This window comes from Gossypium raimondii, chromosome 1 (genome assembly GCF_025698545.1).
Source record: "Gossypium raimondii isolate GPD5lz chromosome 1, ASM2569854v1, whole genome shotgun sequence".
NCBI classification, from domain to species: Eukaryota; Viridiplantae; Streptophyta; class Magnoliopsida; order Malvales; family Malvaceae; genus Gossypium; species Gossypium raimondii.
In genome coordinates this window covers 8830594-8854763 of record NC_068565.1, presented here as the reverse complement: position 1 = coordinate 8854763, position 24170 = coordinate 8830594, and the positions used below count along the sequence as shown (strand labels likewise).

At 33.1% G+C, this 24170-nt stretch overlaps 3 protein-coding genes across 3 annotated transcripts; 1 reads left to right on the top strand and 2 right to left on the bottom strand.

Annotated features, from left to right (window-relative positions):
* Positions 1 to 1356: 1356 nt before the first annotated feature.
* Positions 1357 to 2214, bottom strand: LOC128039269 (protein MAINTENANCE OF MERISTEMS-like). Its single transcript, XM_052627688.1, has 2 exons — positions 1519 to 2214; positions 1357 to 1441 (listed from the first exon to the last, which is right to left on the bottom strand). The coding sequence occupies exons 1-2, from the start codon at positions 2208 to 2210 to the stop codon at positions 1363 to 1365; spliced, it is 771 nt and encodes a 256-aa protein (XP_052483648.1). The 5' UTR covers positions 2211 to 2214; the 3' UTR covers positions 1357 to 1362.
* A 7218-nt stretch (positions 2215 to 9432) lies between these two features.
* LOC105780447 (septum-promoting GTP-binding protein 1) lies at positions 9433 to 11964 on the top strand. Its single transcript, XM_012604795.2, is given in 7 exon segments — positions 9433 to 9522; positions 9524 to 9844; positions 9957 to 10074; positions 10190 to 10286; positions 10391 to 10430; positions 10967 to 11050; positions 11464 to 11964. Coding segments are annotated over 7 exon segments (855 nt in total). The 5' UTR covers positions 9433 to 9492; the 3' UTR covers positions 11629 to 11964.
* A 1536-nt stretch (positions 11965 to 13500) lies between these two features.
* Positions 13501 to 17119, bottom strand: LOC105780441 (glucose-6-phosphate/phosphate translocator 1, chloroplastic). Its single transcript, XM_012604779.2, has 5 exons — positions 16189 to 17119; positions 15536 to 15761; positions 15072 to 15294; positions 14227 to 14440; positions 13501 to 13855 (listed from the first exon to the last, which is right to left on the bottom strand). Exons 1-5 carry the CDS (start codon positions 16684 to 16686, stop codon positions 13844 to 13846), a joined length of 1173 nt encoding a protein of 390 aa, XP_012460233.1. The 5' UTR covers positions 16687 to 17119; the 3' UTR covers positions 13501 to 13843.
* Between the last annotated feature and the right edge of the window lie 7051 nt (positions 17120 to 24170).

Here is a 24170-nt window from a genome sequence, read left to right as displayed (position 1 = left end):
ATATTCAAAATATTTGTACAAATTAATTAAGCTCATGTTATTACATCAAATAATATCAAAATAACTCAAAAATTTTCTATTTTATTACATCAAATAAACTTCTATTTTATTACATCAAATAATATCAAAATAACTCAAAAATTTTCTATTTTATTACATAAAATAATATCAAAATATTCAAAATATTTGTACAAATAAATTTAAATCGGCAATCAATGTCTATGCCCGGGATTCGATTGCCACATGGCGGTTAAAACGGTTATCTTATTTGGATTCCTTCTTTGTCTAGCTTTCGGCGGCGGTTGTTGTTCATTCGGCGAGGATTCTGGTTCTTTCGGTACGACATCTGGTTGTCGGACTTGGGACGATGATCCACCTTCAAAGAATAGTATATGTGGAGGTGTTTGCATCACGAACGGCGACGGTGTTTGAAACCCATACGTTGGTGGGGATTGGTAAAAAGGAGAGCTCCCCGACAGCCCCTCTTGCAATCCCTCGTGCGCCGCTGACCTATACATCGGCGGTCCACTCGGCATAACAAGAAATGGAGTTGAACTGGGCATTTGGCTCTAACCTGCCATAGGACTCAGAAAAGGATACATATAAGGGTTAGGATACATAGAAGGGCTAGGAAACGCACCTGGCATCATCTGAAAAGGCGGTTGCGTGGGTATCATCGGTTGAACTGCTGCATCGGGTGACTGTGTCGGTGCTCTCGTTGGGCCTGGTGATTGCATGGCCGCTGATGATGAGCCGGGTGAATGTCTGGGCCTCGTTTAGGGGCTGCTTTCGTCATTTTGTCATCTTGGATTTAGAGGCCCGCGTCTTTCCCTTTGGACACGTATTTGCCGCTGCCTCTCCTCTGGCGTCAGTAAATACGGCTTGCCATGGATCCTAAACCATGGCATGTATTCCGAAACGCACGCTAACTCTGGAACGATGATTGGTTCCCAAGTAGGTATATATTCATACCGATCTTCCGATATTTCTATGTACTCGAACTAGTATCTCGGCCAATCCGTATTCAATTGCCGAAGGTCGACTTTGTGTTGATCGTCAAACACCTCAGGATCCACGGGAATCGGTTGTCTACATCCAAACTGTCGTAGCACTCTGTCTGACTGGTGCGGCTCCACGGTTGCGTAGTTGATCAACACGACTTTCCCGTGCCAAGCTAGTGGATTTTGTAAGAACTCATCCGGAATTACTACTCGAATTGCCGGATCCTCGTATGGTGTCCATTGAAACTATATGAACATTATAGAAATATTAGTTATATAAATAATACTAAATACTAATTACTAATTACCAATCGACTAGCAAATGATGGAAATATCAATTTTATTTAATACTTGCATGTGCTTACGACTGTTGGTCTAATAGAAGCCGTATATCTTCAAGTTCCGTAGGTAATCGAGCATGATTTGCCGGATGGTTCCACCTAATTAAATAAATTTTTAGCATACTTTTATTTTTAAATATCTACATAATAATTGTAAACTCTAATATAAAATTTACCTCGTTATGAGTGAGAATGTATATAGGTGGTCCACTCGAGGACGTAGAAATAGAAAGTGAAACAGTGCCCATGACTGCAGTAGTGACAGGCAACCTCCGATTTTTAGTCTCCTCGGTCGCGTCGCCCCACACATCTCCCGATATAATGTGGCCAAGACAGCAGACCCCCAACTCAATTCACCGGCTACTCTAAAATCAACGAGTTTCAGCAGCCATCTTAGATGTACGCGGCTCCGTGACAAGTCCGGCATCAGATAACCTCCAATTAACTGAAGAATATATGCCCGAGCATATCGGATTCTTTCTATTTCGGTTGAATCTTCATCCAGATCCGGGAATGTGTCTCGCAACCAACCCATCTCGATCTTACCTCCGTCCATTTTCTCCGGAATAGCGCCCAGAAGCTCGTAGCACACCGCTGGCCAATCGCTAGATTGGACAGACCCCGTGACTAGGTACCCGTCCACTGGCAATCCCAATTGCAAGCTGACGTCTTTCAAAGTGACAGTGCACTCTCCACATGGAAGATAGAATGTGTGCGTCTCGGGTCTCCACCTCTCGATCAACGCACTGATTAGTTTCGGGTACACCTTGCATCCTGGCCTACCGTCGCCACGTGCCAAAAATCCGCTTCCCGCAGGTAGTTCTCTACCAATGGTGATGGAGGAGCATGCATATTCCAGATATTGCATTCCAATACCTGATCTACAGACTTTTACCACAAATAATAAATTAATAATTATCTAAAAATGCATAAATAAAAAATTCTTAAATAATATTTAAAATTATATTTAACGCTTACCATTTTCATTTGTTCCATCGATATGTGATGATTATCAAAGATTTAAGACGAGTCAATTCTCCGGCCATTGCTAAAATCGAACAAAATTTTACGGTATAAAAAAATTTAAAAAAAAATTAAAATTATTTAAAAATAGGGATTTAAGAGAAATTTAAGAAGAACTTGAGAGCAAATTGAAATTAAATATGGATTTGAGAGAAATTTTGAAGGAATTTGAGAGCAAATTGAGAGGAAATTTGAGAGAGAATTAGTTTGTGAAAAAAACAAAGGGGTGGGGGGTATTTATAGTTTTTTTTACACTGTTCACGCGCGGGTCAAATCGCGACCACGTCAGTGCATTTTGCTGACGTGGACACAAATCATGCTCCAGAGGACGCGATTTGTTGCCATGTCAAAAAGCTACCGACGTGGTATGCGATTTCTGAACGTCCCCGACATCGCTACCGACGTGGACACGATTTCGGGGAAAAGAACCCATTCCGGTAAATAATAAAATACTGGGCCCATTTCGGTAAATTTAAAAAAAAGGCTTTTTTTGGTAAATTGCCCCCTTGAAATAACTATTTTAAATATATAATTTCTTATTTATATAATTTAAATAAAAATATTTTTAATTTAAATTAAAGTTAAAAACTCAACTCAAGCAGTAGAAGTGAGCAAAATTTGAATTTCGAGTTATTTGAATCAAGTAATTCGAATTTTGAGTTCAAGTCGAGTTGGATTTTACAATTCGAATAATAGGTTGGTGTAAATACCCCTTTGGTCCCTGTCAATTTCGAAAATGAGTAAATTGGTCTCTCTCTCAACCAAAATTACAAAAAAAAAATCAAAATATTTATAAAAAAATTCTAAAGAATATATAAAGAAAGTTAAAATTTTAATTTTTTTCTAAAATAATAATTTTGGGACCTAATAAGTTAATTAATTACTGAAGTTTATCATACTAAAGTATCTTTATTATTATTATTATTTTACTTTGAAAAAGTTTTCAAATATATATGGTTTTAAATTTATGTGCTCTAACATAAAATTAGTCATACTATAATAAAATTTTAATTTAACATGTTTAATCTTTTAATTTAACTCGAACATTTTTACTTAATTCAACTCAACTGAAATTGATTCAAAAAAAATCGAGTTAAGATAATAAATTAAAACCCATCAAACAAGAAATGCCACTAGCTTTGGATAAGTATAGTTTACTAGTTTACACTTATTATTTTTGTAGATGTGTTGTTGAACGATAGGAATCATAATAAATGATTCCTCTCATATTTCTTTTCTTCTAGAGAACTAAGGTGAAATCATTTAAATGATTTAAATTTAATCCTATAGTTTTATTACAACAATTAAATACATTTTCTTTTGTTGGTGCTTGACTTAATTTAGCTTGGAGTGAAGTGAAAATGGATAAGCAACAAATGGGTGGTTTCCAAGTCACATTTCTCCATTCACATGCACTCCAATTTGGCGCCCTTGTGGTTTGTCATTGTCAACCACTAACCCCCAGAACACTTCTTTGCTTTCTTTCCTTCTTGCCCTTTTATCTTCCTTTCATTGCCTTACCATATTTCCCATTGGTTCAAATAAAAAAAATTAAAAATTTTCTATTTAAAAAATGTCGCAACAATTTAACCCTTTTCATTTACACTTACTTAAATTCTCAAACTAAACTGGGTCATAATTTGTTATAGTTTAATTATAAAAATGAAATATATTTTACGATTGAATACAAAACATCACGAAATTAAACATGGTTGTAAAGTGAAGAATATTATTAGGTGAAAATGATTGGGGAACTTACTATATTACTTATACAAAATGATTTTGGAGAGACCCTTCCCCCATGGAGAGGACCCATACATCCACTCTTCAAAGTTTTCTTTGTAATCATCCTTTTTTTCTTTAACGATCTTTACATGTGTCAACATGTGTGGCTTAACCCCAAACAACAAACTTTGGTTTGGAAACTAAAATTGAAAATAAATAAATTAACAAAATTGGGTAATGTTATCTTCAAAAAGAAGACCTAACCATATACATTTATAGCTAAAATATTATTAACAACAATTCTTCAAAACGTTATTTTAAATATGGGAAGAAATTCATTTATGTTGGTATAAAATTAAAATTGGATTTCGTATATCTTGTACGATTAATATTCATATTTTACATTTCATTTATATAGATTTTTCATGTCAAATTTGACGAAAATATAAAATTTCTAACTGTTTATTTTATGTAAAAAAATTCAATAGTTTAATATATATATATATATATATATAATATTTTAGATCAATATGCTAGAGATATCGATTGGTTAGAAATTTTACATACATGATAAATACAATTATATAGATAAATTCAATTCTTTGAATTGTTTAAAATATTAATCAGACAATACGTCGTATGAGTGGATCTCTCCTCTTTAAAAATAGTCAAAATTCTGCTCTCAATTCTTGTATTCTTCACACATTTAAAATTTAGCCTTGTTACTTTTAATTCTAGAAATTTAATCTCTTTACTCTTTTGATTTAACAATTGAAGTCCAATTAATAACATCGTCGAAAAATTTCTATAAAATTAGATTATGTTGTCTTTTCAAAATAAAAAAATTACTCACTTGGCTAATTTTAAAATTGCTTGAAAATCACATAAAGAAAACAAAAAAAAGTAAAAGCTTTCATTTTACTTCTCTAAAATAGTGTTGAAAAACCTTACAATCTCAAATTTAGAATTGAAAACCTTGCAACCTCGTATTAAACATTTTTTTACTTGTTTGACCTTTCACGCTTGTAATATTGATCACGTAAGAAAATTTTATTATTATAAAATACTTTATAATCTAATCTAATAAAGATTATTTAACGGCGTTATCAATCGAACTTCAATTATTAAATCAAAAGGTTAGAGGAATAAATTTTTAGATTAAAAGTGAAAAGATTAAAATTTAAATTTGTAAAAATACAAATATTAGAAATATAATTAAACAAAAAAAAACATGTAGGATGATAGGATTAAAATTACATTTTTAATTGAATTTTAACTCGATTACGATAAGTTGGAAGATGTTGATTCAAATAGTAATAACTATTATTTTAAGAAGGAAAGCATTACACGTAGCTTAGTAATCGTATAAAAACTTACTTTTTTTCTTATTATAATTATTTAATAGTTAGTGTCTGGTTTTAGCTTTTCATGTCTTACCCAACTCCATTAACTTTTCAATAGCAAACAAATTAGTTTATACTAGTTAGTTAGGTGGTTCTGGTCTTAAATGTCAACTATGGTCCCTCCCACTCGTAGGACATTAATTTCTTTACCAAATAGATAATATATATTAAGTAATTGATTATTTCGATGTTTTGCTTCGGACAAGGACCCTCCCATCCCATTGTTTCATTACTAATTTTTTTGATGTTTTGAAACATCAAATCCTAGATTATTGATATTATCAGTTTCGTTTTTACGAAACAAATCATAATTTTAATTATATTAATTAATTGATTGGGTTAGACCATCATGCAATGTTTATATAGATTAATTATTTTAAATTTATTGATTAAGCGTTAACTCAATTGGCATGAATATTGTTATTAATATAAAAGAATAGAGATTCGAGTGTATTAATAATATATATATATATAAAATCCTATCAATTCCAACATAAATACGATTATTGACAAACATCTATATCTCCATAATATAACATACCTTCACGTTTACCAAAATTTTTAAACCCAAAACTCAAACACCACTTTTGAGAAACATAGGAAGATTCAAATGCATAAGGACACAAATAAGAAGCATCATATACAAATATAATTGCCTTATCAATAAACCTTTAGCTATTGTGAACTACCTAGAGAGTTGTTAAAGCATGGTCCGTTGGAGTATGGTTCTAAAATTATATGAAAAGAATAAAAATATTATTAAACAATACTAATGCGAGCAAAAAAGGTGGTGGGTACATGTAATAATATTAACTCTGATTGGATGAGAAAATTAATGTAAAATAGGTAGATTGTAGATGAAGAATCAATGCCAACAACCTAAGAAATCAAAAGATATATTTTTTTTCCTTTTAAATAATATTTTGTTAACTTTATATTTTTTTGAAAAGAACAAAGTATTATTATATATATTGTTTTAAATTGGATAACACATTTTAAGATTTATTCTAAAAAACTATTTAAAATATATAAAAACCGAAGTCTTACATTGTATAAGTAAATTGCTATTAAAAAAAAAAGCTGCAAAAAGGTAGGGTTTATATGTCATTCTGTTGATGCTTGAAGCTTTTGCTTTATTCCCTCAATGTGCTTTAGTTGGGTTGTTTGAGTTCTTGGTATCATTTTTTGAAAAAGTATAATAGTAAATTTAGTTTTTAATTTTTAATTTTCTGTACAAAACTTTTATTATTTAACTTTTTGTTAATTTGATTTTTTTAATTTAATTTGGTCAATTAATTTTTTAAGAAGAATTAAATCAATTTTTAATGAAAACGTTAATTAAAATATTAATGTTTTTAATAATGTTGGTGTGACAATTCACATGTCAGCCTATGTTGTGGGGGGTGTGTCTCGCATTTATAGGACAATTTGCAGGCAGTTAATAAAGACAAAGGTGAAATAGATACGACGCCACGACGTGGAGGACACCAACGTCGTGACGAGAGGTGACAATTCACATGGCAGTCCACTTTGTTGGGTGTGCCTCGTATTATCGGACGTCATGACGACGTGACGAGTTCTCCAATTGACAAAGAGGGCGATATCGCGATGAGTATGCATGGGACGTCACGACGATGCGACAAATTCCTCAAGTAATACAGCAGCGTTTTGACAGCCAAACATGACTTCTTCTCCCAGTCGAACTCTAATTACTTCAGGGATATTTTAGTCGTTTTAGCCCTTTAAACTTAGCCTATTTAAAGGGGCCTTATATCCCTATTTTGATGAGACAATTAAATATGCAGTATTACAAAGCTTTTCTTTTAGGGGTGACAAGATATAGTCGCAGATGAGTTTTAGTGAGAGAGTTTTCATGGTAACTATGGAGAGAACTTTTGTACCCTGAGAGAACTCTATGAGAGTTAGTGTTATATTTTTAGGGTTTCATTTTGTACGTTTAGTTCATTTAGGTTTATTTTCTCCATATTGTACTCTCGTTTGTTTACTTATTTAGTAAAAAGTCGAAGCCTCCTTTACCCGTGATTTTTATTCTCTTCGTAAGAGTTTTCCATGAAAAATTTATATTCGATCTTCTCTACCTTTTTTATTTCGTTGTTTATATGCGTCGGTCCCAACACGTATATTTCAAAATTTACATAAACATTAAATAACTAAATTTATCCGTATAAAACCAATCACATGCCTTAATCATGGACTAAATAATCTCCCCTTACCTAAGTTTTTAATGAACTAAAAAACACATTTGCTTTATTTGAAAAAAAAAAGGGATTAAAATTGGTTTAGTTGATCTAGATCTACCAATCAAAAGACAAAGGATTTTATTGTTGTTTTATGACATTGATGATGCCATAATAGTTAATTTCTGCATTTAACCTACCAACAACTGCATCTATAATATTCCTTTTGATCTGAACCTAATAGATAAATGTACAAATGGATGGTTTTAATTTGTTGCTTGTCTTCATTAACCCACAGTTTTTGTCCTTCATATTTGTCACTTCTCAACAACAACAACAAAAACATTTTATAAATATTATTTCCTGAGCATAGGTTAAAACTTAAAATCATGTGCAATATATATATTCTTTGAAAGAAATAAAAATTGTGAAATTGTTGATGATTAAAGTAAAATTTGAATAAATGTTATAAACCATCTTTTCTAATTTTTCATTTTCACCTTTTGAAAGTGCAACCATTTCTTGTCCACCTTGTTAGTTTTCATACTTTTTATTTTATTTTTAATAAATTAAAGAAAAAATTAAGTTCATAAATGAGATTAAAAGATTGATATATATATATATATATATATATAATAGTAATCTCATTTTAAGTTATACTTTTAAAATTTTAAATATACTGTAAAATATATATTACCTTACTAATATTGCTAGTAAAATCTATAAATCCACCATTTTTGAGCATATATTGACCTTCATAATCCCAAACCCAACCTTCTTAAATTAATAAAAGCATAATGTTATTGTTTTTTTTATTTTCTAATATCAAGTTTTTAATTAGGGTAAACTATACAATTAGTCACTAAATTATGAAAAAGTTTTCGTTTTGATCACTTAACTAAAAAAGTTACAATTTGGTCACTAAACTATTCAAAAGTTTTCATTTAAATCACTGGATTGATAAAATCCATGCTATACGGCTTTCTTTGTTCGCATTGCTTACTCCAATTGAAAGCTCTCTTTTTCTTTCTCTTTTACCATTTAACTTTTTTTTTCATGAAACAACTAATGAATCTGTAAACCAAATTCAAACAGTTTTTTTCGATATCCGACATTGACCGTCTGATTGACTTGGACCTAAAGTATATTTTTTTATTCGTCAATGGGTACTGAACCACTGTACCAATATTTGAATCATCTCTTTTAGCTCACTAACAAAACTTAAAAAAAAAAACCTTAAATCCCAATAACTTAAATAATTTTTTAAAATAATTTAATAACTTAAATAAAAATATTTGAATAATTCAATAACCATATTGTAATTTTTCAAATAAAAATTTACTTAAATAACTAATTTACCCTGTTTCAAATTTAATTTCCGAACAACACTCACTCTTCCTTTATTAAAACACACACACACACACACGCTTCACAAGATGCTTGTGCTTTGTGTATGGATTGTAGATAAAGATTTATCCCTTCAAAAAGAAAAAATTAAAATAAAAACATAAAATATTTTCATCTTCTCCAAATTACCCTTTTCACTAAATGACCAAATTGCCCTTTTCATCTTTGTATATTAGTCTTTTTGCTTACCGTAATTGACCCAAAATGCCCATCGTACGTAGACCCCAAGAAGCCGGCATTTTGGACTATTTGGGTATACCCAAAAAGAAAAAAATACCGGTCAACCGTTATCCCCTATTACATTACAAATATACTAAGCTTATTCAACGCATCAGCTGAAAAAAAAAAAAACATTAAAATACTATGTCGAAACAACAACCTATCTTCCATTTCCATGTCCGATATCATTTATGAAGCCGCCGGAAAAGATGACACAGCTTTGTAGAAAAATTGTTCACGTCAATATCAAATGGAGTATACTAGGAAGGGTATCGATCTTTCGAAGGTTTTTTAGGTTCATTTGGGATAGAATTCTTGTTTGTTCTATAGGAAGACGCCCTGTGAACTACACGAAGTTGGCTCGCCGGGATTCTTCTCCGGTGGAAGGGGTAGTGGTTTACGGAGATGAAGACGACGAGGCCGGCCTCTCCCGGGTGATATGTAACGGGTACGAGACGGATTCGGATTTGGTTAGTTTGAAGATCAGTTTGTTAGGTGACTGTCAAATTGGAAAAACAAGCTTTCTGGTAAGAAATATGATTTTTGGTTTCATTTTGCTGTTTTTGTGTTCGATGAAATTCCACTTAGAATAAGTTGTTTTTTTCAATGGAAATAACCTTTCTTTTTTGTTTTTGGAAGATCAAATATGTTGGGGATGAAGAAGAGAAAAGCTTACAAATGTCAGGATTAAATTTAGTAAACAAAACATTATCGGTTCAAGGTGCCAGGATTTCTTTCAGCATATGGGATGTAGGAGGTATTTGTGTGATTCAATAAATTTGGTTTTCTCATTTAAAAATTTCACTATTTTTTTCTGCAGTAACACCAGAGCTTTTTTCTTTTTTCTTTTTCTTGTGATTATTCCATTGCAGGTGACAGTAACTCACTTGATCATCTTCCAATTGCTTGTAAAGATTCAGTAGCAATTTTCTTTATGTTTGATCTAACTAGCCGATGCACCCTTAACAGGTCAGCTCAAAAACCTGTTTTTTTCAACTGCAAACCACCACAAATGCAAATTGATGATATGGTTTTTCTGATATTTGCTGGTTTTCTTATTGGATTTTTTGCAGTGTTGTTGGATGGTATAGTCAAGCAAGAAAATGGAACCAGGTACCAAAATTAGCTTTTCATGGCATTTTGCCGTCAATCAGTAGTTAGTGTTAGCTTTTTTACCTAAAGGGGTTTCGCCGTTACGGTCGGAAAGTTTAATCTCGTTGATTCATACAATCAATTTTCGAAACTCAAAGACGAGTAAATATAATCTAACAAATAAAGGGTTTTGATTTTTTTGTGAAACTGAAAAATTTATTGATGTGTAATTTAGTTGCAACTTTAAGCTGCTAATACATCAAGAAGGTGTTGTTGATGAATGTGGGGAATAGGATGGGTGAACTTAATGTGGAAATCATTAGATTGGTGTCAAATTTCAGGCTCAACTTGCAAATGATAAGAGAGATGTCAAGTTTTCAGTGCTAGGCCCATAAAATTAGTGCTCCAATTAATATAGGTGGTCTCAGTATCAAGTAAAGGATTTTATGGAGTGGAGCCCTTAAATTTCATGATGTTTTTTCCTGTGTTTTTATATCAGTTTCCCAGGTTTTCAACTGTTCTTAATTTTAATGTGGTCCTTCCCATGATTTTTGCAGACTGCAATTCCAGTATTAATAGGAACAAAATTTGATGACTTTGTTAGACTTCCCCCAGATTTGCAATGGACTATTGTTACTCAGGTACACAATTTACCTTAGTTCTTTTGCATAGTTTATTGAAAATCTCGTATTTTACGCTCATTCTTGAGTCCAAGAAACATATGTGGTTTATGTTAGAATCAAGTGTTTAATTTAATCTTAAAAGTGACGCAAGAGGAATGTGATGGGGGGAGTCTTCCTTTGTCAATTCTGATCCATCGCCATTTGACAAACCTTCCCCAATCTTTCTCAAACCGTGTGTAAAAATCAAACGTACAAAAGGGGCCACTTGATTTAAAAGTAGGAAAATTGGAATTTAATTGCTTTAGACAAAGAAATTTCCTTTTTAGATAGTACATCAAGTGGCAATTTGATATTTAATGTTCTTACAAAAAGAAAAGCATTATTATTAGTTTTTAAAAGCAAGAATTAACCAAAGTTGAAATTTGGAACAGGCAAGAGCATATGCCAAGGCAATGAAGGCAACCCTTTTCTTCTCAAGTGCTAAACATAACATCAATGTGAACAAGATCTTCAAGTTCATCATGGCCAAACTGTTTAACTTGCCATGGACTGTTGAGAGAAACTTGACTATTGGAGAACCCATCATCGACTTCTAAAAACATGTTTCTTTTTTTGGGTTTGGGTTCCCCCCAACTGATCGTTATGTACATAGTTGAAATAGAAAGAAAATGAGAACATGGAAAAGAGAAAAAATAAACAAAAGTTTTTCAATTCTTAGCACCAAATTTGACCCCACAACCACCAAGCTTTGGTCTCTGATTGTTTGGTTCATTTCTTTTCGTTGCCTTTGCCTTTTCCTTGTAACGTATTCTCGTTTCAAAGTTAGCCTCTCTTCCTCTAATTCGTGTTGAATATGAGTATACTTTATTTATAAGATTTTATACTTGTGTTCGGATAAATAAAAATAATGAACAGAAATATTTAAAGGAAAACGAATCTGATATTTCAGCTGAGCCTTTTCCGAGTTTCCTTTTCTTTTGCTTCTTTTCTCATTCTAATTTCATATATTCTTTCAACTCATTTTCCTAGTGAAAAAAGAGAGGAGAATCTGCTTTGTTTTCCTGAAAGGATTCTTTATTACTAATAAAGAGAAAAAAGAAGATATAGGGGAAAATAAATGATGCTTATGAGTGGAGTTGGAATAATTCCACTTGGGTTTCAAGCAACTTAAAAGAATAAATTTATTCTGTTAAAGCTGTAAAATATTTGGTAACAAATAAGCACCAAAACTACCCAGAAACAGGGTTGAATAGCCAGGAATTAGCTTTGAATCTGGCTTACTCAAAACACCTTGATTTTTATAATGCTATCTTATTAAGGTCATACTGTATTTTGTCAGATTGACATCTGCAGTTTCCTTGAGGCCTTTTTCAGCTGCAGCAAATATTTGAGCTTTTTGTCTATATAATTTAAAGGGCCTATACATTAAATATTGAGATTAAAATTATCGATGATATGTGCATTTCAATTCAGTCGAAATTAAAAATAATAATTATTAAGGATATTAAATTCAATTATATATGTTAAATAAATAATCATATTTCATATTAAATTTGTATTTATGTTAAATAATAATTTTATTAATAATTAATTAATTTTGATTAATTAATATAAATTTTATAATAATAAATTTTTACATTGAATAATATATTTATTATATCATTATATGAAACAAAACTTATAAAAATCATAATATATTTATTTTGTATGTAAAGTTAATTGCTTACTTTTCATTAAAAAGAAAAGAAAAAGGAACGTCGTACTCACCGCACCAGTGTGGTTAAAGCGGGAAAAGTAATTTCACTGCAAATGCTTTCTTTTAACTGGTGCTTCAAGTTCCAGTAAAGAATTCAAGCACCACTGTGGTGTTGAGTGAATTAGGCTATGGCTGAATATGAAGGACATTAATTTGTCAAGAAGAAAGGGCTTTCTATATTCCATCATTAGTTTTGTCTAAATGGTGTATAGCTGTAATGAAAATTAGACATGTACAAAGTTGTCTTTAGGCACTGTGTTCTTTATTGCATCTTCAACCTTAAAAACCTGTCTGCCACTCCAATTCCATGTTAGAAAATTAAGCTTAATCTATAGGACGAAGGATTTTCATACGACAATTAAGCATTTGCAGTAGTAAATCTAATGGTCTTTTTGTGCCGCCATTGACATTTGTTCATCCACCGAGAAAAATATATATTTGTTTGTCCCATCTCTTACAGAAATTACTGTCTTTTTTCTTAAAGAAAAAAAACTTTTCCTTATATGTGTTAGTTGCTTTGTTTTACACACGTATGAACACAAATTTCAGACAATTTCTTTAGTTATCCACGTGTACAACCTCAAATGTTTATGTTATCTAATTTCTTATCATGTCATGTTCTGTATCATGTATTAATTATTATTTTTTGTATCATATCCTAAAACCTACCGCCCATGGCTTTTAAAATAACACCATAGTCTAACAGGAAACATAAAATAAATAACATTGTTCTTGTTCTTATTCATGTCAAGACTAAATGGGACCAAGGCTCACAACATTTAATCCTTGTTTATTCCAACAGATTCCCTCTCAGCCGCACTAAAACATGAAGAGAAAAAATAACATTCCTATATGACATTGTTTATAATCATCATTATTGTAAAATATCTACACTATGACAGACTTTATCTGTCCAAATCCCAGCATTCATCAATTCCAAAAAGACAGTAGTAATCTATAAGAACTCATCTGAGCTAAATTCTTTCGGATACCGATTTTGTCTTTCATCATCTACGTTGTATGATGAATCAAAATTCTCGAACCCCTGGTTTTTCTCACGCTTTTGCCTGCAAAAGAGATCAAACGAACATGATTTAGGAGAAACCAAGGATCTTTGACCATGGCAAAAATAATAAACTATGCATGATCTTGTCTGTTGCCTATGGTTAGGTCGAAACTGGTCCGCATAGTTTAATTGGTACATTCATATACTGAAGATGTCAATTGTCGAATTGGCAACTAGTGCCGGCCAGCATCTATGGATTCATATTGTTCAAATATCACAAGATTCAAAAGATACATCTAAGCACTGAACTATTGTAGGAGGCATTGAGTAGGCGTTAAAAGATGGTCCAACGAACAGATCAAACACACCAAACATGACAGTGTTTTTAGAACATAAAGCTGTTCCACAGTTCGTAATTACATGATCACTCACCTGAGAATACAAGAAGGTTCCGAGGATAGCGATGGCAGCTCCTAGAGCATTGATTGGCTGGACAGGCGTGTGGAAGATGATGATGGAAGAGACTATAACTGATATACGTTTCATGGTGTTGCCAACGCTAAATGTCAAGGGAGATATCTCATCAAGGGACATGTATGAGACCTGGTTGTATAGATGATAGAAAATACTTTGGGCCGCTACCCACCTATCAAAATACAACAAAATACACAAAATTTTGTTAAAATGACGGAAAGAAGTAAAAATATCGTGAATTGTTACAACATGTCAATAAAGAGTAACTAATAGAGAACTTATATAATATCAACTCGCCATGCACAGAAAACAGGGTGAAAAGATGAGTAGATGACAATTGTAGCATTTAATCCGAATGTTCTAGGAGCTTAACCGAATCTTCAATGGAAATATAATTGATTATTAATAATTTCAGTCCAGGTTATATACAGGTCTTGAGGCATATATTAATTAAAGATTAACTAAATGAATAAATCATCCAATTTTGACCAGCTCTTGAAAAGGAGTATAGAATTCAAGATCTGCGTAAGCATCAATAGAGTATAAAGGCTTTTTGGACGGAATTCCATCATCTATTTGTGGTTCAGATTAAAATAGAACAAATACATATTCTCTTACAAAGTTGTAAGGGTGATGGGACATCTAAATTGTTCCATTTTGTAGAACCCTAATCAACAAATGAATGCCAGTAAGTTTATCTAATGCATGCAAAGCATCTGGCAGAGTCAAACACAAAATCCAGACAAATACTAAGCGGATAGAAACAGAACAAAGAACTACAACTTAGTAATTCATGTTGTTACCAGATAAACTGTGGTCCAATTTGAGATAAGGCCGTTTCCCATCCTGCAGCCCACATCTGCGGTCCCTCTACAGCAATTGCAAAAGGTGTGAGAATTACAAGAGACAACAAAGATAGACAGGCGTAGTAGTTCATCCCGCTAACGGATTTCCCCTTCATGCCCTTCTTCGAGAATATGTTACGGAGGACAAATGCCAAGTTCGATATCATAGCTCCCATAAAACCTGAAAACAGCAAAATAAATATGCAAACCAAATTACCAGCTAAAAAAAACAAATATATGGTAACACATTTGAAAAATTATAACTGAAAATAAGGATCATAACCTTCTTAGGTTTGGTTGTTAAGAAAACCAAGGCTAAAACGAATTTTGTACATTCAAATCATATAAGCACAAATTTAGAGAGGTTTGTCTTCCAGAACACCTGAAATATAAAAGTAACAGAGAGGTTATGATGTTTTTACCAGTCATATTGAAGTTGAGTTCGGTTAAAGCGGAAAGAGCACAACCGCCAATGATCGGGATAAGAGACAAGTAAACCGATAAAGGGAAGCTCTCTCCAAGCAAGAACCTTGAAACCAAGACACTGAAAGCAGGTTCACCGCTCTTGATGATGTGGGTGAATGAAACTGCAACCTTAGACATACTCACAGTTGCTGCTACATGTCCAATTGTATGTGCCACAGCAACCTATGAAGAAAATGAAATGAAAAAAAGTAAACCCAAAAGTTCTTTAATATTGTAATTGACTTAGGCTCTCAAGAAAAGATAACAACTGTTAATGGATTCAGATATTAATTTGAAAAATTAAAAACATTCATCTAAGTTTCATTTTGTTCTGTTCCATCAAAATTTTCATTTTTTAAATTTTAAGATAAGATGCATAATACCAAAATTTAGGTTCCCTTTCTCATTTCCTTCATTTTCTCTACAATCAGACAAACTGTAATTGTTGCACTTCTAACTTTTTCCTCCAATACTGTCCAAAACAACATAAAAGAACATGATCCTACAGGAGTAACATCAAAACCTTAAAAAACAAAAAACCCAGGCAAGTTTCAATCTTTTCCCCTCACTTTCTCATCAACCAAACAAAGAAAAGGGGAAAAAAACTCACCGGGAACAAAGTCTTCCAAAACTCAAAATCTGTTTTTGGGGTCTCAGCAATCCTTGTAGCCCATGAAATTAACATCATTAAAGAACCACAAGCAAGGGACAATGTTGAAGTCAACCAAGGGTAAGGGTAAGCATTCAAAACCTTCTTGTTATAAATATTGAAAACCACGTTCAAACCCCACCAAGTTGCAAAATAAATCCCAATTTTCACCCTTTTTGCAGCTTCTGATTTCACTTGCTCTGCTGCCTCAATAGGCTCTGACTTGTCAGCTTCATAAGCGTTGCATTGAATTACTGGTTTTTTCTCCTTACCAATACTCTCAACAGATGAGATATGCAATGGTTTTGAGACCAAAACGTTGGTTCTTTTCGGGATGTTTTGAAGATTCAAAACTGGTGAAAAGGGATGTCTACGAATTGAAGGTGATCTTTTGTAAACAAGAGAATTAGAGACATCTATGCATGTAGCCAAAGCTGATTGTTTAATGGTAAAACTCATTTTCTAATCAGAACTCAAGATCGGAAAAAGAAAATCTCAAAACTTGTGATGGGATTCTAATGAAAAATCAAAAGCTATTTCTTAAAACTTGAATAGATCAAGAAAAGACAAACAAAAACAAAAACTTTGTGAACAAGCTTACCGGCAATTACTAAAAGACATAGTAATCAACGATGAAAAAAGGAAATTGATTTCATTAATGATCAAGCAATCCAAATAAAATGATACATGCGAAATAAAACAAAAGAAAAAAAAAGGGCTGAGGGTTTTTGGAAGAGGTTTTGTTGGAGGTTAAAACGAGAGCAGGCAGTAAAATCGTTGAACAAAAAAGGGGTTGAGAGAAAGCTCTGAAATCTCAGTCCAAAACTTTTTTATTTTATTTTACTTTATTCCTTTTGGGTGGTTGAAAGACATAAAACCACAATGAACTGATTGGTTTCATTTCATGTGAACTGCCCACAGCTTTTTCTGTATTAAAGTGTTTGGATTCACTTTTCCTGTTTTAATTACACTAATGTGAAAAAAATATTGAAATATGAAATAAAATATTACTAATATATAAATATAATTTTTATATATTAAAATATAATATAGTCTATGTCACAAAAAGTGGAATGTCAATTCAATATATGAATACGATTGTGACACTATACAGTATCATTTATATAGTGTTCTTTTAAAATAAGCAGTCGGAAACTATTAAGACCAACTTGTGAGAATTCTTGACGGTCCATTTCAACTTGCACATTATCAATCTCATTTGCTTTGAGTCGGGAGAGGACCTCTCGAAGGGAGAAAGAGGTGAAAAAGGAGAGTTGCAATGGCCTGAAACTGTCATCACGACATTACCTTCTGAGTTAGTGGCTCATTCTATATGAAAAATACTTCAGTCATTGTTGCATTTTAGAACGCTATTCGGCGGACGAGTCCATCAATCAGCAGCCGGCAAATAATCTCATGTGATTGATCACCGAGGGGATTAGGAGTGTAGCGCCAAGCTTGCAAAAAATTATCCGCCATCCTAACGGTATCTTGACTAGGAGTACTAATCTGCTGCCAGACAGCTTTATTAAGTGCATACCAAATACTCCATAAAATTGCTAGAATACGAACAACAAGAGGAGCGCTGTTGGTACCAAAAATACTTCAAATGAAATCAACATAAGGTTCAGCGGGGGAGATACCAAAAATTTGCCACACCTCCCTAGCCTTCAAACAAATCACTAAAATGAGGTCCAAAGTTTCCGGTTATCCATAAAACTCACAATCTGCACTAATAGCAACTCGATGCAGGTTCAAAGTCACTTTACACGGCAAGAATCCCTGAGTGCAGATGATATAAAATCCTTTATCTTGGGAGGGAGATCAAGATTCCACGATTGCTGCCAACAGACGCTAACAGCTAAATTGTTGATACTCGTGTACTTAGCCACTGCCAGCCTATAACCCGACCATACATCATAGGTGCCCGACTTTGAGAAATGCCAAATTAACTTACCTTCAGGTTTGCCATTGCTAATAGGAATGGACAGAATGCGATGAGCATCATAAGACGCAAAGAGTCCATGAACCAAACTAACATCCCAAGAAAGACCATTGCTCGAAAATAGCTAGGTCGACCATAGCATCTGAATTAACATAAAAGTTTGAATCGTCAATAAGCCATGGGTCCCCCAAAAGCATGAATCAACCACATAATTTATACACAACGAATTAGTAAAAATACAAGTAATCAAGTAATAATCAATAATTCAACAATTTATATGCAACAAATTAATAAAAATTAGTTGTTCAAGTTCATGAGTAAACTAACAATTGGACCAACATTTTTGTGTTTGTAAAGTACCCGATCAAATTTTGATAAGTTAAAGTAGAGAAATTAATTTCTCAAATTTTGTAAAATAGTGGGATTAAGTTCATAATTAGATCTAAATTTATAATTCTTTTGTTATGTAACATGACAATTTTATCTGACCCAAATAAAAAATAAACAAGCTCATCTTACAAACCCAATAGCAAAGTCCATTTATAAAATCTTAACCCAAACCTAATGTTACACAAGCCCAAGCCCATAACCTAAATATTTTTCAAAAAATAAAAAAACCCTAGATCCCTTATGCGCCGTTGCTCCTGGCCATGTTAGCGGATGCGTCGCCCGAGGGCTGCCTCCCCTGCCATCGTTTCACCGAAATGGCAAGGGTACGATTCCCTATGGTCGTTGACCGCCATCGCAACCTGCAAGAAGAAAGAGACAGAAACAACAAAAAAAAGAATAACAAAATGAATATTATGCAATATATTTGGCTATAAAAGCCATAATAACCACATGTATTATTTTACACAGAAGCAATCGAATAGATTAAAATAAAAATTGAATAAAAAAACGAAACATTAAAAGAAAAAAAGGTGATTCATTTTTAATTTTTTACATATTCGAAAAAGCATAATAAAAAAATAAAAGCTTTTTTTACCTGTTTATCGTCACTACGGAGGTTGTCATCTTCGATGAAAGGTGACTTCGTTTCTGATGAAAAAGGTTTTCAAAGCCTTCGGGGTTCACTAGGACTCCGTTAGAAAGGAAAATACAAGGATGACATTCAAATAAACCTGGAAACCAAAGGGTTCTCTAGGATTTTTATGATCTTTGGAGGGTTTTTGGAGGTATTTGGCCTCGGATTTGGGCTAAGGGAGGCAAAACGGTCAAAAGGGGGCCTTTTTCGTGAATTCTGGCCATCGAGGGCGGTGGTCTTCGTCTCCGACGATCGATGGCTACGACGGAAGTTCACCGGACCCCATGGCCAACCTAAGAGCCTTCTTCAGAGGAAAAGAGAAAAAAAAGAAAAAGAAAAAAGAAGTTTTTTTTAAAGCAAAGGGTGAAATGATTTTTTTTAGAAAATTTTGACTTAAATAAGATACTGGTACGACGTCGTTTTGGCATGGTTTCAGAAGCCCCCAAAACGACGCCATTTTGGGCATGATCCGACAACACGACCCAGATCCCCTTTAGATCTACGTGTTTTTAAAGGGGTGGGATAATTGTTGCCCAGGTCCTCTCGCTTTTGAGCATGTTTTGTAGTCTTAGTTTTTCTTTTCTCTTTTAAGTTTACCATTTAATTTTATTTTATTTTCATTTTGGTCTTCTAACCATCGGTCACTCCTAGAAACAGCACGTGTGCTGAAGTTTGGAGTAATTACCCATTTGGTCTCTGGTCCTTTTCGCATGTTCAATTTTAATCCTTTATTTTGCTTTATTTATTTATTTATTTTATATAATTCATACATTAGATTCATTTAAATTTCAATCTAATCATTCATTCATTTAACTTCATCCCTTTAATTACTGTTTTTATATATTTTATTTTAGCACTTAAAATTTATGTTGTCATATTCCTTTTTGTGCATTTTTAGGTGGTTATTACATATTTTATTTGTTTATTTATTTATTTTAGTATTATGATAGTGATATGACTATTGCTATTAGTATTATGAATTAATATTATTATTATGATATTTATTTATTTATTATTTATCATTCTAATATAGATATTTTATCCACATGGCTTTTTTTGTATCATTTTGCTATCACTATATCATGTATCATGTTTAAACATATTTGTCCATTTTCATATTATGCCTAAACAAGCTAAATGCATATCACTTTAAATGTTACATTCGTTTTTACTCGATGCATAAAAAAGGAAATTTTTAAAACCGAGGCAACGTTCTTTATTTAGAGATTCGAGAAATTATGCCCTAACTTACGGGGTTTGACTTTCTCTTTGAACCTAAATAACCGAACATCCTTTTAAAACTAAAAAACACATAATATTTAAATAATAATTAAATAATGAGCAATCTTATTTTCGAGGATTCGAGATGTCGTGCCCTAACTCACGAGACATGACCTTTTCGTTTTGGTTACCTCAAGATAAGAAGGCATTTTACATAAGTTTTAACTTAGTTAAGTAATTTTAATTAAAAAGAACATTATGCAAAGAGGGATTGTATTTGAATTTCTCTTTGAATTTTCAACTTCCGGCATCAAAACATCAATTAATCAACTAGATACTAATTTTGGGCGTTATGAGGGTGCTAATCCTTCCTCATACATAACTGACTCCCGAACCCATTTTTTGGATTTGTAAGACCAAATATTACCGTTTTAGTAAATTTAACGTTTTATTAAAATGATCGAGTTTTTGAGGTGATCCAGTCACACCTAAATAAAAAAGGATTGGTGACGACTCTATTTTAATCTTTTTAAAATAAAAAGTCGATTTCTAAAAAAAAAGTTTCGACATGTTACATATAAATAAAAATAAAAATACAGACATACAATTTTCTCTAAATTAAATTACTATAAAAGATTATCTAAAATATGAAGATAAATTGATATAACAACATGACGCAAACGCAAATGATTCTCTATATACGTTAGGCCATACAAAAATATAATATGACACGATCATCTAAACTTTTTTTTTTGGTAAGCATCAAGAACAAAAACATTCTAAAGATTACATTTTTAGAACCACCCCCTAGATGTCATTGAGATTGTCGCTTTGCAGGCAGCACTGTGGAGTTTCCGATGCAGTGTATGCCGAGATGTCATTTCTGTAAAGCAGGTACCTTGGTGGAGTGCTTGGATTGGATGTCTCCCTCCGGTTCCCAATGTACTGTCAAGTGGCCACTGAACATATTCCTCCACTTCCGATTCGGGCGATGTAGTTAGTAATTCGTAATGCCGAGTTGTTGGAGCTTCAGTGGGATTGTTCTAACAAAGAGAAGTTTGCTATAGAGTTTGGAATGGCCTGTGTAATATGTGATAATATTATGGGAGAAGGGGAGTAACCCATAATTGCCACCGTTTCTCTAAATGCTGTACTTTTATTATGGTAAAGGCAATAGTGACTGCGAAAGGTGGGGAATTCTGACAGAGTGTGCATCCTACCTGATGATGTGCCTCTATGTCTTGGTTGTTTATGGTTTGGTCTCTAGGTGTGTCTTTGCACAGTAAGATATGGTAATGTATGTGACAGGTCTGAATGTTCCTAATAACTTAGATTGGGTTGGGAATTTGGTTGGAGAAGCATACTTGGTTTCTATGTTTCCAGATATGCCACAGAACTAAGATCCAACCGTTATTAGTGGATTTTTTACTAGGATCGGATTGGTGGTAATCATGAATCCATTGGCTTACCCATTCCCTAATATCAAAGATCCCACTGTGTTTCGTGCGTGTTGTCCATTGAGTGCCAAACCAGACAACTTTGGAGAAGGAACATGCCCTGAATAGATGGTATAGGGATTCATCGTCATTTTCACATAATGGGCAGTGAGAGGCTGTGGTTATTCTACTATCACTGAGGGCCTTTCGTAGAGGGATGCTAACATAGCAGAGTTTCCATAGAAAAATGAGAATCTCTGGGGGGAGCTGGATAGTCCAAAGAGCCTTCCAATTGATGCAATAGGTGTTTTCGGTAGTTCTTAATTGGCATTGGCGTAGGAGGAAACGATATGCATTCTTAATGGAGAATTGACCAGAGAAGTTGAATTTCCAGACATACCTATATTGTTTTGGGGTTATTGTGAATTCACTGGAGTTGAGTTCATGTGCCCAGCAAGTGCCACTCTGTTATTGAATGCGACGTGTGTCCTATTGGTGAGCGTGTGTGCCTCGTAGTTCTAAGGCTAATGTCTCATTTGAGGCTATTGGTGGTTGGCTATGTAGTGCAATCAGGGGGGAGTTAGGAAATTTGGATTGTCTACAAGTTATATAAATTAATGCATATTTTTTTCCTGGTTGTTTTTCCTCTAGTAGATTTTCTTTTAAAATATTTTCCCATACCTATTAAACATTTAGAATAAAAATATATAAGCCTTAAACATATAAAGGTTTTCATGAACCCAACATACCAATAGTAATTTTCTTTCACAAAAACAAACATCACTTAAGTGCCTTTTCGTGTCATGAGAATGTAATTAATCAATTTTTTAAACATAAGATTCACATTAATTACACTAGCAACAATAATTTCTAAATAAAAATGCTAAATTTCTAATCAATTCTAATTTCTTTAAGAGTTTGTATTAGTCAACCATAATTTCTTCAAGGATTCGTATAAATCAACCTCTAAAAATTATTACTCAACCATGATGTTAGGAATCTTATACAAAATCAATAGTCTTGTTATACATTAGTATTCATCGAACTGAATCCTATAAGGGATCTGGGTCTCCGGCTCACGACATGGGCAGCTCCCACCAAAGGATTGAGTACAAAGTGGGCCACGAAGAGAACAATTAGGTGAGTTCGTGGACCCTGGTCACAGAGCGAACTCGCCTAATTGTTTATCCTAGTTCGCGGACCCAACTCGCAAGGCCAAGCCAAGGGCCTTGCTCGCAATGCAAGGCCACCGTCCCAGCTCGCATACACCTAAGGAGCTCGCAGAAAGGGCTGCGTGCCCTCTAGGCCAACTAGACACGCTTCCAGCTGGTACGAAACCCGCCTAGAATGTTAGTCCTAGAAACAGAAAGGATGTCATGCTCCGTAGACACATGCCTAACAAACCTGGAGTTCCCAAAGAATGTCAGTATTAGGGATAGAGGATGTCAGAACTAGAGGTAGCGGGGTCAAGACAAAATAGTGGGACCCTATTATGAGCTGTAATAGCACCTGTAACATCATGTATAAATACCCAAACATTCTTATTAACAAGACACGAGAAAATATTACTCAACAAGTCTCAAAATCATTCCAAAAAAAAAAACTAAGTCTTGCATAAAAAGCCTAATCTATTATAAGAAAAGCCACAATCATTAATCAATAAAACATGAAAAGAAAAGAAGAGTTGTTACTAAATTGGGAGACATGAAAGGATTGAAAGATTGAACACTTAAAAAAATTCCAAAGAGTAAGAGATTAAAAAAAAATTGGGGAAAAGTGATGAGTGTTGGAACAAAATAAAAATTTAGAGACTTTTAAGTTTTAATCACTAGAGAGATTCATTTATCTTTTATATGAAATAATTTATTTTATAAAATAATTCTTTTTTTGAAATTTTGATGGATCCTTTTCAAAATTTTATAAGTCATTTTTAAATTACTTTTGTAAATTAATACATAAATTATATAAAAAAATTAAAAATTATAAGTAACATTTATTTTTTAATTTTTTTGTGGGGTCAATCAACCTATAACGTGGCTCCGCCATTGAGTGCCACGTCGTTCCCAATAGTTGTGACCTTTTTCTTGTTCCAAATTTGAATGTCTAATCCTTCGATGCGTATGTCCCACGCTTGTTTACAAAGGAGCGCGTCATTCATGAGCTCCATTTTCCTTATTCCTAGAGAGTTTTGTGTTGGCAGAGTTTATCCTAGTGGCACATCTAAAGTTTTTCTTTGTTTTGATCGTGGCCATACCAAAAGTTTTGGATGGTTCTATCGATTTGGTCAGTTACCAATTTGGGAACTTTTGTACAAGAT